Source organism: Talpa europaea, assembly GCF_964194135.1.
Source record: "Talpa europaea genome assembly, chromosome: X".
Taxonomy (NCBI): Eukaryota; Metazoa; Chordata; class Mammalia; order Eulipotyphla; family Talpidae; genus Talpa; species Talpa europaea.
In genome coordinates this window covers 70,009,180-70,026,794 of record NC_140081.1, presented here as the reverse complement: position 1 = coordinate 70,026,794, position 17,615 = coordinate 70,009,180, and the positions used below count along the sequence as shown (strand labels likewise).

Here is a 17,615-nt window from a genome sequence, read left to right as displayed (position 1 = left end):
AAAGTTTAAACACGTTGTTGGAACTCAATGATAGATTATCACTCTAAAATCAGTTCTATTAAATGTCATCTGGTTTTAGATCTGATACATATAAAATAGACCATTCACTTCTCAGAATTAAATCAAATAGATTTTCAGATCTATCAGTTCCTTGGTTTGGAATGGTTCATGCTTGCATTTTGCAGCTGGCTTTGGCCCACTGGAGTAAATACTCTGATCCCAGTAAGCAGTGGCAAGAGGCAGGGTTTCATTTGGCACTAAAAAAGGATTTTATTCCAGGACCTGCATCTGGGTCAGCTGCAAATGTAATCCTGAATACCAGCAAAGGCTCATAGGCCAGACCTTAAGGGAAAATGACCAAAAATGAGTTCCAACTTTGCAGCACCAATCAGAATTATTATCACAAGTATTTTCAGGCAGCAGAATGAAAGGAAGGAACTAGCTTGTTCCATGTCTCAGGAGGTGTACCTTGTGCCAGTTGCTTTGATAACACAGCACTTCATTTTAGCCTCATAATAGCTTTATGAAGTAGGAATTGTTCTTTAGCACAGGGTCTGGTACCAAATAGCCACCAAATAACTGCTATCAATATTATTAATTTCGATAACCTTACTAATGTCTGGAGTGCAAAGGGCTTGAGTCACTTACGCAAGTTCACAGAACAGGTAAGGGCAGGACTTGAACCCAGGTCTTTCTGATAAATGAGCTGGGTTTTTTTCTGCTATTCCACTTTGCAAGAGGAGAAAAATTGTAGCATTATAACTGGCCACTTGAGACCTTCAGGTATCTAAGAATATCTTTGGTCTCCCTCTCTCCTCACTCAGGTTTCCAAAATTGCTATGAATAATGGCCCAGCTGTATTACAAAAAGGTCAACTATTCGCCATACAGAGACCGCATCCCCCTGCAAATAGTGAGGGCCGAGACGGAGCTCTCTGCAGAGGAGAAAGCCTTCCTCAACGCGGTGGAGAAGGGGGACTATGCCACTGTGAAGCAGGCCCTACAGGAGGCTGAGATTTACTACAATGTCAATATCAACTGCATGGATCCTCTGGGACGGAGCGCCCTGCTCATTGCTATTGAGAATGAGAACCTGGAGATCATGGAGCTACTGCTGAACCACAGCGTGTATGTAGGTGACGCGCTGCTCTACGCCATCCGAAAGGAAGTAGTGGGCGCTGTGGAGCTTCTGCTCAGCTACAGGAGGCCCAGTGGAGAGAAGCAGGTAAGAGAAATCCCCACAAACTGGAAAATAGCCAGGGAAAACAGGGCTCCAGGGGCAGAAGTCTTGAAACTAGGGAAAATTCATAGGTGGGAATTCTGAAACCCTCCCATGACAACCCTCTGCTCTCAGAAATATCATAGTGGTCAGTGATCCCAGATGGTATACTAGAGCTACCTGCATGGCCCATGCTGAAGTATATTCACTTGTCTTTTCTTTATTAGTATTTGCCCGTCTATATTGAATTCTTAATCATCCAAAGTGTGATCTCTGTTTCCAGAATATTCACATTCCTGCTACCCTCCCTATGCTCTCTTTTCATTTTCTTCCTCTAATCAAGGATTACATTCTAGAAAAGGAGAAACCAAACACAGTCCTGGATCTTCTCCTTCTCACCAGCCATTTTAATGAAGCCTGGGCAGGAGGCCTGTATACTTGAGTGCAGGGTGCAGATGTAGACAGAGAAAGGGACTCACATATTTTCCTAGTACCTGCCATGTAACTGCATTCTATCTCTAAATGTTTGGCTTTTTGCCTCTAGTTCTCCTATCCTCCAAACACCTAGGTTTATTACTCTTAAGTCATTTTTTATTTTTCCCTTGCCTCTATGGCCAACCCCCAACTCCTATGGTTTCTTCCTTTACCATATATTTTACATCTTTGTTCTCCAGTTCCCCACACTGCCTCTGTCCTCATCATCTCTCTCAAAATATCAAAGCCAGTACAAATATGAAAGGTAGGGTTCAAAACCCATCTCTCTCCAAGATGAGTGGTTCACAAAGTGTGGTCCCTGGACCAGCAGCATCAGCACCACCTTGGGGGACTTTTTAGGAATGCAAAAGCAAATTCTGAGGCCCCACCACAGACTCACTGAATCAGCAACATGAAGAGTAGAGCCCAGCTACTTGTGTCTTAATAAGCCCTCCAGGGGATTCTGATGCACACTCAGGTTTGAGAGCCACGGTCCTTGATTAAAATCAAAATCTCCTAACTAGACTCCCAAATCTCTTCCCTTCTCTTAAGCCATCCTGAACAATGATGCTTACTTATTTTTCCTAAAATTCATGACAGTCCTATCTTCTTGCCCATTCCTTCAGTAACTACGATGTTTTCTCATTCACTAGAAGAGAAATCAAATGCGAGAAAATCTGGCACTCAATACACTTCATTAATGGTCTTTTCCAACCCTGTCTCCCCCTAAAATCCCACAATTCAGATATATCACTTCACCATCTCTCTTCTTTTAGAGTACAGCTTTGGGTACATAGTAGGGACAAAGAAAATACAGTCATCAAACATGTAATACCTCAATGTTTCCAAAAAGCAGAAAAAGTACAAAGCTAAACCAAAATTGTGAAGTGTTTAAAAACTTTGATAATGAAAACACTCAGCATCAAATATTATGAGATGTGGCCAAAACTGAGTCTAAAAGGAATTTATAGCTTTAATATTTGACTAATTAAACAAAAATTAATGAAAATAAGCAAAGTGAAAACTTAAAGACTAAAAATCAGAATTGACAGAACAGAATGCAAGACACTATGTTAAAAGTGTCTGCTCTGCAGACACTCAGTAAATACTAATTTTATCAAGGAAGAGTATGTAACCTGTACTATGCTAAGCATTTTACCCAACTTACCTCATTTAATTTTCCCAGCAGCTCACTATCATTACTGTGCCATTTCTACCAGTGGGGACAAAAAACAAGTCACGGGATAGTTAAGTCAATCATCCAAGGCCCAGGACTCAAACTCAGGCAACCTAGCTCCTAAGCTCTCTCTATATATACTAGGCTATACTATTTCCCTGGAAGGCTGAGTAAATCTCAGAAGTCCCAGCACAGGAGTTCTGAGACAGGATAACTCACTGGAAGATGGATGAGCTCTCTGCAAAGGACAGGCCTACGGGATTTGGATGAATAGCAAAGCAGAATTGTGAACATGTTCCCTACTTAGTCCACATCACCATCCCCGTCAAAATTGATTCATTCAGTGCCCCATTTCTCCAGAGTCCAGCTAAGTACCCGAGTGATTTAACGTGCTAATCTTGACTAAGACTTACCCAATTACCTCGCTCAATGATGATACTGCCCACGTATGAAGTATGTAGCCATTGCTCTACCCATCACATGACACCAGTCACACACCACTCTATACTTTTGGTCAGTCTTATTTGTATAAATCTCTGGTCTCTGCAATGAGACTGGTTCTTAAATGTGATGCATAATCTAATGCCCAACTGCAGGTTTCCTGCATCTGTAACCAACCAAGTGCCTAGTATATAATGGGTGATACATAAATATTTAATGCTGTGAACATGAAGGAGTTAAGTGTATCTTCCAGAAAAGCACATGTCTAGCTGATTAAACAAGACCCATATTCAGTGTCATTCAGTTTCATAACTGTTTTTGAGAGAAAGAAGAGAGCACAGGGAAGTATCCAAGAAGGAGCTAGCAATACCAGCCCTATCTGAGTTTTGAAATTGGTCATGTCCTTATTTGATGACCCCCATTTTCCCATGTTTTCTAGTGCTCTGACAAACCCTAATGAAGAAAGGTACAAGGTAAACTTTTTCTAAAGCCCCATCTAAGGCATGCCCTCCTCTGGTGGAAGGTAGTGCTTAACCCTTAATAATGAACCACTAATGGTTATAATGTCAGGCATATGGTACCTGAGTGAAGCTATTTGGGACAGGCTGTTTTTTAATCAAGATTCTTTCAGACGCACTGCCAATATAAAACCTCCTTTGTCCATACTTGAATATCACACCATATGTGCAATACCACAAAGCCATCAGTTCCATAGCCAGGTCGCTCTCAATCTTTATCATCAGCCACTGCTAAATTTTGTTTTCTTCTATTTCTCTGACAATAGCTGCAATAACTCAGTAACTATAACAATGGGCTGACGTAGTGCTAGAGCCCTGCCTTTCTGCAAAATAAAAACATTTGTTTACCTGGGAGCAGTCAGGGATGTGAGCAAACACAGGCTTCTTGAAGGACCTTGGGTCCAACTGAGTAAGCTACTATCAGGAAGGCAGTCCTCCCACACAGAGAATCCAAATAACTGTCCTTTTTCATGGAAGCCCTTCCAATCTCTCCAAGGGATTGAACACAGTTGACTTCCATCAATCTTGAGTGGATAAAGTAGTGTCCTTCTTGGCTTTACTGGCACAGAATGTAGCCTCAGGTTGCAGTAAGACAGCTTCTCTGCTCCATCCTTACTTCAGCCCATTGTGCTCTTTTCACTCTTCCAATCTATTAAAACTGGTCTTAGGTAAGACTGGAAGCTGGACAAAGATGGATGACATTGGCTTCTAGTTCAATACTCACAAGGAAACCTGCATTTTTCATTGGGACCAAATCTTGATGCTTTATCAAATAGAATTTCCTGAACCACAAAATAAGCAGAAGGTTTATGTGCATGGTGGTAGTGGTGTTACTCTTTTACCTTCTTGTATGTGTAATTCTGGGGTTTTCTTACTGCTCTATAAGTCTGACCTCTTTGCAGTGTCCAATCCCTAACCACAGTGACCTAATAGATTTTGTTGACCTAGGGGACATGTGATTCCTTGGGGTAAAGATTTATAAATTATATTCGGAATTCAAAAGTTTTGGACTACAGAAGGTCTAATGCCAACCAATTTCTTGTCTATCAAGCTCCCTTCAGTCCACTGACTTTGGGAGCCACTTGAGGAACACCTCCAGCAAGAACAAGCAAATCCAACAACAATCCACAGAGAAGCCTTGTATCTGTGTATGCTCAAAGCCAGCTCAGAGATCAGCCATTGTAAATATCAAGAACTTGTCAAAATGAAGTTTCCTATGCTTCACATCATGCCAACAGAATCAGAACCTTGGCGTAAGAGCCAGTAATCAGTATTTTAACAATCTCACCTCTACCTCTTTCTGAGAAAGAGGTCTATGTATCTAACTGTATTTGTTTCCTAGGAGTACCATAACAAATAACTACAAATTAGGTGGCTCAAAACCAAAAAAAATGTATTCTCTCAGAGTTCAAGAGGCCAGAAGTCTAAAATATAGGGGGTTCAACAGAGCTGGTTCCTTCTAAGAATCTGTTCCTTGCCTTGGCTTACTGCATCACTCCAATTTCAGTCATCACAGACTTATCTGTCTTGTGTCTGTGTCCTAATGTCCCTCTCCTGTCACTTATAAAGATACCAGTCATTTGATTTAAGGCCCACCTAATCCAGAATGACCTCATTTTAACTTGATAATATCTGCAAAGACCCTTTTTTCCAAATGAGGTCATATTCACAGGTACTGGGGGTTAAGATTTGAGCATATCTTTTGGGGGAAACAATTCAACCCACTACATCTACTACAAGAAATACTAGTCTAGACTAGTAGATTTCAAACATTTTCAGCAGCAGAGCCTTTCACTAAATGAAATCCTGCCCAAATGTAAAATAGACCCAAGCAGAGATGCCTTGGTTTAGTTACAAGTCATGTCCTAAAGGTCCACTTGTTCACGCATGTGCGCGCGCGCGCGCACACACACACACACACACACACACACTCCCATATCTCCTTGGCCCCTGAGGAACAAGTATAGCTGGAAAAAACACTAGTGAAAAAGACAGTGTGACAGACTCCAATTCAGAGTTTGATGCATTAACCAACACGTAGCTAACAGGGTGACCTTGGGCAAGTCACATAGTCCTTACATGTGTCTAGTTACAGAATGACCCTACAGCTCAATTTCCTCATCTACAAAATGAAGCTAACAATACCTGCCCCTTCCTAATCTAGAGGACTGGCATAAGGAATAAATAAGATAAAGATGTATCAGTTTTTTGAAAAAAATTTTAAAAAAATCCTAGACAGAGGCCACTATTATTTTCAGCTTAATTCCATTAGTTTGACATAGTCTGCCATATTGTTTGTGGCGAGACAGCTGGCGAGCGGCACTTACCACAAGGCACTGCCAGCACAGTGAGAGGGCGAGACTGGTGAGCGAGCTGGTTCACAGATTACCTCTTTCTGGCTGGCCTAGAGGGCAGTCGTCTCCCTTCTGCTGGCAGACAAGCTGCATGACTTCAAAGGCATCCCTCCTTACTCTCTAGGATCTAAAGATTTGAGCAACAGGGTGGTAAAGCTGTTGACCTCTGTATCAACAGGCCACCCAAGTAATTTTCTTCCTTGGTCACTTGTGTCAATGTAGGCAGGCGGAAAGAGGCTAAGCCAGCCTTCTCCCCATGGCCCACGCCTCTGGTCTCTGCCATAATTACTCATTTGTCTGTGGCAGATGGCTCCAAATTAAAATTGGTCTCACAGATGAGCTAGCGAGATTAAGCCTCAACAACACTGATAACTGTTTGTGTTGAAACTGTAGAAAATTAGCAACAAGAAACTGCATATACTCTTTCTACTATCTGACTCTTAGTCTCAGCAAGAGATTTCACAGTGTGGAGGGGGACACTGAGGAACCAGGCAACCAGGAGTAGTCAGAAAAGAGGCTTTGCGGCCACTCACTTATAAGACGTGTTTCCTTAGACAAGTCACTTAATCTCTCCAACTCTTAGCTGCTTCATCTATGAATGGGAATGATAATGGAGACTACTTCATAGAGTTATAGTGAGAATTAAATAAAATAATATGGGTGGCAAGTAATACTCATATTCCTACTAGTTGAAGTTGCGTTCACTAATCTCATTTCCTCATTTTTTCAAAATTATTCAGTACTCACTAGTATACACAGCCAAGAGTTCAGACTGTATGAACTTGGGAAAGTACTTTACCCTGGTGGGGGCCTCCCCAGTGGCGCAGCGGTTGAGCGCTGGGTTGTGAAGCTGCCCGCGGCCTCTGCGGCGCCGGTTCGATCCCCGGCTGCTCCCCAGCCACCAGAGGAGGGTCCCACATGGTGCACAGACCTCTCCTGCCGCCCGCAGCTCCCCGCAGCAGTGTACTTCGTCAGTCTGCCTGTTCTGCTCCCCACTCTGGCTCTGGTGAATTCTCTCACCCTCCCGCACTTCTGACTGTACCCAGTGCATGTATAAACCAAACAAACAAACAAACCAGCAAACAAATAAATAAAGCATGCCTCTATTAAAAAAAAAAAAAAAAGTACTTTACCCTGTTGGAGCATGTTTCCTTCTCTGTATAATGGGGATAACAACAACAAAGGTTGTATGATTTAGATGAGAATAATTTTTCAACGTTTAACATAAATTGTGGCAAATATCATTGGATCTGATATTCATATTATTAGAATTAATGTCAAATAGTATTAACCGTAGTATTAACTGAATTTCCAATCTAAGTATTCATTATCATAATAATCTGAATAGCATATTTAATGACATGATTCTCTTTGATTCCATCCCAAAGTCAAGTTCTTGTGACGAAGAGTGGGCATAGGAGAAAAGGGGAGAGGGAGGTCAAACTGCCTAGGGTAAAGGTCTATGGGTGCTTAGATGGTGGGGGTGAGGTGGTAACATACATCTGAGGAGGTATTAGCCTATTTCCCTAAACTATATACAGTGTTGTATCAATAAAGAAAAAAAAGTCAAAGTTCTAGGCCAAAAAACGAGTTGTGTCAACTAAATCAAGAGAATAGCCACTTCACTGGGAGAAATGACTTCATGGCATCAAATTGGTGAAACTGATAACTCTTCATTTAATGTGTGCTGACTTTCAGTAGATATGGTCTGCTTCACTCACAGAGCAAAACTGTAGAGAGTTTACAGAGCATTTGAATGAAGCGATAGGTCCAGGACCACTCAGCTGAGCCTGAATCTATGCAAATGCCTCCTGTCCCCCAAGTAACTCTTTATTCTATTCCACTCTGCATAACACAACAAAGCTGAAAATAACAAAAGAGCTACAAGTAGTATCTATATAGAACAACTCATTGATGACGGTTTCAGCAAATGATCAATTCTGTCCATGTCTACTCAATTTTCTAAGTAATTTTTATTCCTAATCATGTGCCTCACAATAAAATTAAATGATACAGTTAGTGCCCTCAAGGAATTTATAGTCTGTAGGGAGAGCTGACATGTACATGCTCAGTCCACCCCTCTTAATGTGCATGCCTTCTGTGTTCCATGAGATACAAAAGGCTTAACCCAGTAACATTCACCTCTCAGAAAGAAAAATATGTAATTATCTAAATTTCATCTCAAGTGGGCTGAGGAAGATGCCTGCATAATACTTCGAAAGGGCAAAATCTCAAAATCAAGTCACTAAATAAACATGTGAGGTTTTTTTTAGCCATGAATTCCCCCTCCCTTCAGGGTTACTACCACCTTGGGGCTTCCTTTCTTTAGCCTCATGCTCATGGTTGTATGTAGCCCTCACCCATATACACGTGTCCAGTTAGGAAGTCTCCTAATCCCCTCTGTCCCTGGGCCAGCATATCTCATCTGTGTATGCTATCATCTCCTTCTTCCCTTCACATGGATGATTGTCTAAAAGGCAGCCATTTTTCGTATTCCTTTCATGCCAGCCTCCTCATTATTATTGATTTTTCCAGTTTATGGTTCTTGTCACAAATTCAGTTTGAATGTGAAGAATCAGTGCAAATGTCAAAGCTTTCCCTCCATCTCCCCTCCTAGCTGTCCTATCCTAGTGCACCAAACCCTGTCCTGCATTGATTCCTTTCCATATGCCCATAACAAAACATTGGACAGAAATAGAGCAGTGTGAAGAAATGCATGCTACATCATCCAAAATGTGTGATGTAGATAATACAGGAGGCCATGATGGATATAATTAGATAGACAGGTTTCAAGGGTGTGGGAGTGGAATAATTCAGAAAAGAAACAGGCCTTTATCAGAAAAGGAAGAAAGGAGGGAAATGCACACTAGTCAGAAGGAAGTGAGTGAGTAATGCCATGGGGAGTGGGAATGAGTGGGAATGGTGATAGCTTGTTTACAGTCAGTGCTGGGGTTGGTAACAAAATCAAAGTTTGGGGCTGGTGTTAACCTCAAAAGATAAACCTCATAAGGAAGGTCCTAGATACTCATTTAGGACACAGGACCAGGTGGACTCTGAGTCTTATCACAAACATTAGCTGTTGGCTCATCTGCCACCCCTCTGATCCTAATTGGAGCAAAGGACAATAAGTATGGTCATTGGTTGAGTCGCTCCTTACTTAGGGCCTTGGTTAAGTAGTCACCACCATTCTGGCTAGCTGTTACTTGTCCTCTGACTGGCATTTGGGGAAAAGAGGGCTGATGTGAGATGGGAGAACTTGGACCCACTGATCACCTGAGGACCTGTCTCTTAGCAAATATGTGTGAGGTGTTGGCCATATTGATCTTTGACCATTTTCCCTTTCATCTATCTACTTCCCAAAATGACACACCCTTCTCTCTTTCAACCTCTACCTATACTCACAAGCCCATATCTGTATCCCTTTTAAAAACTCAATGATTAACAATTCTCTTGGCTTCCATGATATAATGCCCACCTGGTTATCCTCCTAACTCTGACTACTGCCGTTCAGTCTCCTCAGAATCACTATCGCTTTCTCTCTTTGAAACTGGGGCTACCCAGAGTTCTGTCATTTTTCCCTTTGTAGCCCAAAATCTATCATGAGCACCATAATTTATTTTCCAAATTTCAGTTTGATATACTAACACTAATTTAGTACTTCTCATGTGCCAGGCACCATCCTGAGTACATAACATATATTACCTTATTCTATACTCACAACCATCCTATGATGCAGGATAATACTATTTTCCATTCTTCCAAATGGGAACATCAAGACACAAGGAAGTTTAATAACTTTTGCCTGCTGAAACAGCTAGTAAGTAGACCTACTGGGATTCAAACCTAGGCAGTGTGGCAACATGTCTATGTTCTTTTTTTCTTTTTTCACTTAAGTGAAAATTTTATTTATAATAAGTTCCCTGATATTATTGGACAAATGAGGTATTACTGTACCTTTGTGGACAAACCAAGATGATAGTTATAAAGTCAGATTCTTGCAGAAAGAGTGCTTTGCCACAATTGGAAAGGACAAACCTTATTGAATTATTTTTTATTCATTCCTTGAAACTAATATATTGGAAAAATACTTGAATTTATCCTTTAAAAAGTTGATTACATGTATAAAGATATGTAAAAGATGTTTTCTATTGTAATATTATTTAAAGTTATTTATTTATTTATTTTTAATTGAGGTAATATTTGGATACCATCTTCAGGTATTACCACTGTAATGCACCCACCACCAACTCACTCACATGGCCACAGAGTCTATGTTCTTAATTGCTGTCCTAGTCTCACTTCACCTTTCAAATCCTTTCCTCATCCAGTGTATCTGCTCTCAGATAATGGCATCTTTATTCCTCCAATTACCTAGATTTGAAACCTTGCCATTGTCTTCATCTCCACCCTCTCCTCCAGTCACCTACATCCAGTTGGTTACCAAGTTCCTTTGAATAACTAAATTGAGGCAAGGGAGCAGACATATAATCATTGTTGAAATATAAGTCCTGTTAGAGATAAGAGTACTGTATATATGGGAGCATAGGTATCTGATCATGTCACTAAAATGGCCACAGTTGCTCCTTATTTCTTAAAGAATGAAGTTCAAAATTCAGGCCCAGAGTTGATAGCTGGAGTAAAAGGGGATGGCTAATGGCCCAACAAATCTTGTTGAATTGCAACTGATAATCGAGCACTAGGCCTGGAGGGATAGTGAGACCAACAGATAAGATAAGATAAAGGAAGTGGTTTCTTTATTAGCAGAAAGGCCAGTGTCAGGAGAGCCTTCATAGTGAGAACCATCCTGGATTCAGGGACCTACTGATAAACTCACTGATAAACTCACTTAGAACAGAAGCTATTCTCTGTTCTAAGCAGTAAGTCAGCCTCTGCAATCCTCCATGAAGGGAAGGTAATACCATAGGATTACCAGAAGCTTGAGTGAAGGAAAGCTTCCTGTTGGACCTTGCTATAGTGCACTGTTGTTGTCTGTGCATTTGCAAAGGAGGGTTGTGAGCCAGATAAGAAAAAGGCACTGAAAAAACCTTCCAAGGAAAGTCAATTCAGAGAAGGAAGAGGAAGCTGGTTCAACTGACACATCTACCACCTTTTCATCTTACTCCAGAAAAGTGGGTTGATTACCCAAACAAACACCTCTGAAGCTGTAAAATAAAATTTCTAAAGTCCCTTTTGCTCTTCAGGGGCAAACTGGAGGGGTTTGGTGTTTGTTTCTACCATATAAGCTCCATTATCCATATCAGAATTGCAGGAAAACTTTGACCTCCAGAGATCCTCCAACCTATCTCTTTGTCACTGAATAAGTAGTATCTCCCCACTTCCAACGTACCTGAAATAGCCAGGATTTAAAATAGTTTGGAGTTTGCCTATCCACCCAAAAAAGAGAGGTGTAATATTTACCCAAGCATATGAAAGAAAACATCCTGTTTCCCACACTCAAAACCAACTCTCTAGAAATCATCGCAATGAACAATGTATGTTCTCCTCGGCATTTTCTGCAAATCTCAAACAGAAACATGCATACACACACACACACACACACACATACACACATAAAAAGACTCCTTTCACCAATGATCTGCAACTTGTTTCTTTTTCCTCAACAATACATTGTGGACATCTATCCCATTGAGGATAATTATTTTTACAATATTCTTTTTAATTAAAGACAATTTTGTATTATATCATCAAAATGTGCATATTTAATCAGGACTCTCATAATAAACATTCAAATTATTTCAAGTATAATTAGGTTTTTGCTTTGCTAAACAATGATCTGATGATATCCTCATATATAGGTCTTTGTACACTTGTATAATTATACTTGTAAGGTAAGTTTCTAGAAATAGGATTATGGACTCACAGGGTATGTGCATTTTTTTAATTTTAATATATATTTCCAAGAAGAGAAAAAAATATTAATTGCCAAATTGGTCTCCTAGCAACAGTGCATGAATATTACTCATATCCACGTAATCATGGATTGCAAAAAGAAATCATGTTTTATTTTTTAAAAAAAATATTTTTAAATTATTTTAAAGAATCTTTGTTATTCTGACAGGTGAAACATTCTATGACATCATTTTACATATGAATCTTTTATTATAGGTGGGATTTAACATCTTTTCATATTATAAGCAATTTATCTTAGTCTTCTGTGAAACAACTTTTTTTTTAACAACTTTATTTTTTACCCACTTCTCTACTATAGTCTTTACCTTTTTCTTACTGTTTTGTTGAAACTCTGTTTATTAAGGGCATTAGCACTTTATTCATTCTTTAATATTTTTCACCTTGTTTTATTAGAGAACAGTGATTTACCCAAGTTTTACAGCAAGTCTGGAGCAAAAGGCAAAACCAATTGTATTACAGATCTTTAACTTTTCTGCTAAAAGTACATAATTTAAGTGATGCTTAAAGCATCTTAGTTTCTCTCTCGTATAAGAGAGCCTGGATGAAAGCAATTCCTGCTTAATCATTCCTTTATTTTCAAATTTCCAGTTAAGTACTCAAGTACCTTTATTCAAAGGAAGGAAAATCTATGTGACTGTAACAGCTAGTTTCCAGAAGGAGAGGATCAGACAGGCCTCCACCTCAAGTATAAGAAAAGTTAGAAAGGAGACAGAAACAGGAAGAAGGGTTGGTATTTGGCAGAGAAATGAATTCTAACACCCAGGCAATACCAAAAACCGATTTAATCCATTCTTCACCCTGACTTCATTGACAGCAGAACTGCTATTTCAAAAAGATATTAAGTATCTAATTATATAGGAAAGCATGTTCCTTGATGTCCTTAATAGGGAGGAAACATATAAGAGGGAGAAAATGGGTGATAAGACATGCCTATACTACTTCTGGTCTATACTCTCCAAATAGTCTACATTGATCAGATATATAGGATAGTTTCCAAATTCTTACTTTATTCAATATCATACTGACATATGATTAAGAATGTGTTTGGGCCACTAAGGAAGTCCAATACCAGCATCAAAATAGGATGCTCAGGCAACCCTGACTAATATGTCAGAAAGATTTCTTGATAATGTAGAGGATTTTAGCTTCTTTTTGTCCAGAAGTCAATAAAACACTAGCTTCAAACTAGAACTTAACATTTAGCTTCAAAATAGAACTTAACAAACTCAAAAAAGAAGAAGCCCTCTCTAGACTGATGCTACCAGCAATCTTAATTGTCTGTTATGTAGGTTATTTTTTCCTATCTTGATTTGAGAAGTGCTAGTAAGCTTGGGGACACACAAAGGGTATAAATAAAGCTTTAGTCATGTTTAATGTATATGATCTGCGATTATAGACTCATTATGTCTGGAAGGGTCTCAAAGAATAGATGATGAGATGTCCATGACAAGAGCCTTACAACTTGAATCATTCTACACAACCCTACCATATCGTCCTATCCAAGCCATTATTCTCTCTTACCTGGACAATTACAGTAGCCTCTTAACTGATTTCCATGCTTTCCCTCTTAGTCCCTCATAATTTGTCTCTTCCCAGCATCATTAGTCAAATTTTAAAAAACTTAAGTCAAGCTATATCACTCTGCTCAAAATCTTCCAATGCCTTTTCCAGTGTCTTTAAGGTCTTCTATGAGCTGGCCCTCTTGTATCTCTTTACTCTCATCTCCTACCACTCTCCCCCTCATTCAATCTACTCCAGTCATACCTCTTAAAAGAATTGCTTTGCCTCAGTGCCTTTGCCTGAAATATTCGTCATCCAAGTATGTGCACTACTGACTCCCTTTACTTAGATATGTTCGATGCTTCATTTAGGTAGCTCCAATGCTACCTTATCAAGTTCTTCCTTGAACTCCCAATAAAAAATCACATGTCCCTTCCGTTGCTTCCTACCCCTTTACCATGTTCATAATTCTTCACAGTACTTATCACCACCTGACATACATGTATAATTGTTGGTGCTTATGTGACCTCTCTAGAGAGAGGCTTTCACTATTTTATTCATTCTTGAATCCCCAGTGCCTAGAAAGGTTTTTGGAGCATGGCATAGACACCATAAATAGTATTTTGAATGAGTGAAATTAATAGAATATCAAACCTTTAAAGATTGTCTAGTCTACCTCCTCTTCATTTTGTAGATAGGAGCAGCGAGACTCACAGAGGGCAAGTGATTTGTCCAGGCTCAACAGAGTGTCTTTCATAATAGAAGCAAGATACATCACTTCTGACTTCCAATTGAATATTACTTATAATACATTAAAATTAAGTTCTATCTTGAAAGTCACTCAGAGTGAACTCTACAACACCCTATAGTTGCCCATTCTGAAATCTAGCATCATCAACTGTCTTCCTGGAATCTAACCTGAATTCTTTTTCTTACAGGCTAAACATTTTCCTCTATTTCAGCTGTTAGTAGAGAGAAAAGACATTCTAAAGATATAAAAACCTTCTTTTAATCAGAGGTTTGTTATTTTAAGGAACTGATACTGCTTTTAACAAAAGCCACAGCGCAATTTCTGACTTCTATGGTGCCTCCAAAGACTCACATCACCCCATGAAACAAAGCTCTCTTGTTGGATGACAGGGATCTGGAGACCCAAGGTAAAAAGCCACACGAGTGTCTAATTAACAGTATCTTTGACTCCAGGTTAGTACAGTATAAACAGGAGAGCATTAAAATATGTCCACCAAAACCAAAACTTATTTGTGTCTATAACCAAACATATTCAGTTTGTAGTCAACAGTCCCTGGCATCAGATCTGAAACATTCATCCATGATGCAGACATGGTCATAATATACATCTTTGCTAACCAAATGCCCTTGCCCTGTAATACAAAGAGGGTATACAGTGGTGAGCCCTGGCTTAGCCTTCATGTCATTATTTTTCTGCCTTCCCTATCAGGAACCTCATTTCTCTCTTCCAGTGTTAATGTCTCTATTATTTAAATCAAAATTCTATGATTTCTAAATTAGCTGGTTCCCACTTGCAAACCAGAAAGCAGGACAAGTTAAATTTACATATTTTCCTGTCAGTGCAAAAATTTTCTGGGTAATTGCTTGTCTGAGCACAATGGAAAGTATTCTCTGGATCTTGGAACTTATTTGGAAGAGAATGCAATAGATCTTATTCAAGGGAAGACACTTAAATGAGCTAGGCTATCTTTAACTAGAAATCATCCTTTAGTCATTCCACTACTTTTTCATTTAACTGCCTATGCAGAAGACTGAATTCACAAATTTGATTAAGTGATTCAGATGGTGGGGTCATTTCCATCCCCGCTGGTCTTCAGGATTAGAGGACAACCCAGTAGCAAGACAGAACAGTATGGCCTAAGATGAACACTGAGCTAGCATTCCCCATCCTGAACTCCTTCTTTGGAACCAGGTTGAAATCTTCTTGTGACACCTTGATCCAAGCATCTAGTGAGAAAGCATTCTTTGGTTTGTTTTGTTTTTTATTTCTTTGTTTGTTTTGACTGGACCAAGTGGCTTTATTAGAGAAACCCAGCCAGTATCACAACGGACTTAGCATTGGTAGGTTTCTTCCTGCCAAAGGTGGATATAACACTGATGAAACAACAGTACAATATCCACCACTTGACACAGCCTATCACTATCTCCTCCTTCTCTCCCTACTCCTTTCCCAAATTCTGAGCCTATCTGGGAGTTTGGCTTCTCACACTCCCAGCATAGGCCAGGGTACTATGGCCCTTACCTCTAAGCATGTGGCCAGTTACTCCCAGAGTGATCAGGACCTTCGTCCCATACAGGTAAATGGTAGCTTCAGTCTCCCAAGGTATGCCTGCCATGAGGATGACTTGATCTTCCAAGGTGATGCCTTCCAGGAAGACTACATAAGCCTTGATCTGGGCAACTGTCTCCTGGAAAGTCACCTCAAGGGTGTGTCACTCCTGGGCACAAAGAACTAGATGTTGGCTCTTAATAGAGCTCCTTAGTAGAGAGAGCAGCCCAGAGGTGTTGAGTAGTGTTTGATGGGGGGAAAAAGGAAAGGTGGCCACATAATTTCAAAACCATGATGTCAGCAGTTGAGAGAAATGGAATGGCATATCATCACAGGACATGTTTGAGCAGAGGCAAAGTAGCCATTGGACAGGAGTGTTGTCAAATGAATTATACAAACATCTATTATGAGGTTGGACTATGTCAGCTCTGACATCTCTTCCAACAACAGTCTTCCAAAATGTATATCAGCTGTGGTGCAGGATATGTCCAATGTGTGAAAATGGAATTTTCCTGTTGATTTCATCCCTCAACTGTTATGTAGGCCTAGACGTATTACTTGACTTCTTTGTGGTTTAACCTCTTAACAGTGAAAAACAAGGGGATAAAACTAAATACTAAATCTGAGGGATGCTGTGAGGAAATGAGCAATGTTTTGAAATCATTCTAAAACTACTTTAAAACCCCACATAAAATAGGTACTGTGCCTGACACATAATTAGTTTAGTAGAGAGGCTAAAACCCCACTTAAAATAGGTACTGTGCTTGACACATAATTAGTTTAGTAGAGAGGCAAGAATAGAATGCCCTAGTATACATAAAAACCATGGGGGAGTTCACTAATAACTCCACAGGCAGTGATGTTATTGATACATTTCTAGAATAAAACCCATGATGTTCTGGTGGATATCTGTTTGGCAGTGGTCCACTTAATCTTAGAATCATCAGGATTAAATGGAACATAGTGGCACTCTAGTTCATTCTTCTGCCTCTACAATCAATCCAAGGGGTTTTAACCTTTAGCCTCTGAAAGAGTTAAACATCCCAGTGTTAATTTGATGGAATACAGCCTTGGCAGGGATAGAAAAAGTCCCAAAGCAATTCTGTGCTAGTGTCAGTTGCCTCAAATTCTCAAATGTATATCTGCTGCCTCCAGGGAGTCTCAAGTTTATGGATGAATAGTATTATGAGATCACAGATGAAGAAGAGTTTGCTGGAAGCTAAGCCTTCTCTGTGGATACCTGATCACCTTTGTTGCAGTTTTAGGCAAATTATCCCCTGCATCTACTGAGTTCTCTACAAATTGGGTGCTTTTACCTCCCTCACTAGAAACTGGGGATGGAATAATTAAACATCTGGGGCCTCCATCAGGCCCACTCTTGCAACTTTTCTTCAATTCAGGATTTTTTATCTGCTAATAACTGAAAATGAAGGAGAATATTAAGCAGAAGTGAATTTAATTTGGAACCCCAGTCCTTTCTAAGGCCTCCTATTCATTAGCTTTAGCCCACATTTCTGTAAAGGAGCTACAGAATGAGATTTCATTGAAGCTAGCAAATGTCTGGTTATATGTGTCTTTCGGAGAGAGGGGAATGTTTTGCAAGTAAGCATCCTGATATTTAAAATGTCTTTACCTTTGCAAGTTTCAGGTTTGGGGAATGTTTGACTTCAGGGAACTAAGGAAAGGCAGCTGATATTTTCCTA

The 17,615-nt window shown here is 39.8% G+C and overlaps 1 protein-coding gene across 1 annotated transcript in view; it reads left to right on the top strand.

The window, feature by feature from the left end:
* Window positions 1–704: 704 nt before the first annotated feature.
* The window catches only part of TRPC5 (transient receptor potential cation channel subfamily C member 5), a gene marked incomplete at its 3' end in the record, with an annotated part of 124,951 nt that continues 108,040 nt past the window's right edge, over window positions 705–17,615 (top strand). The window contains exon 1 of the mRNA XM_084258322.1: window positions 705–1,224. Coding sequence (XP_084114448.1) covers window positions 847–1,224 — 378 coding nt within the window. The 5' untranslated portion in view covers window positions 705–846. The remainder of the gene's footprint in view (window positions 1,225–17,615) is intronic.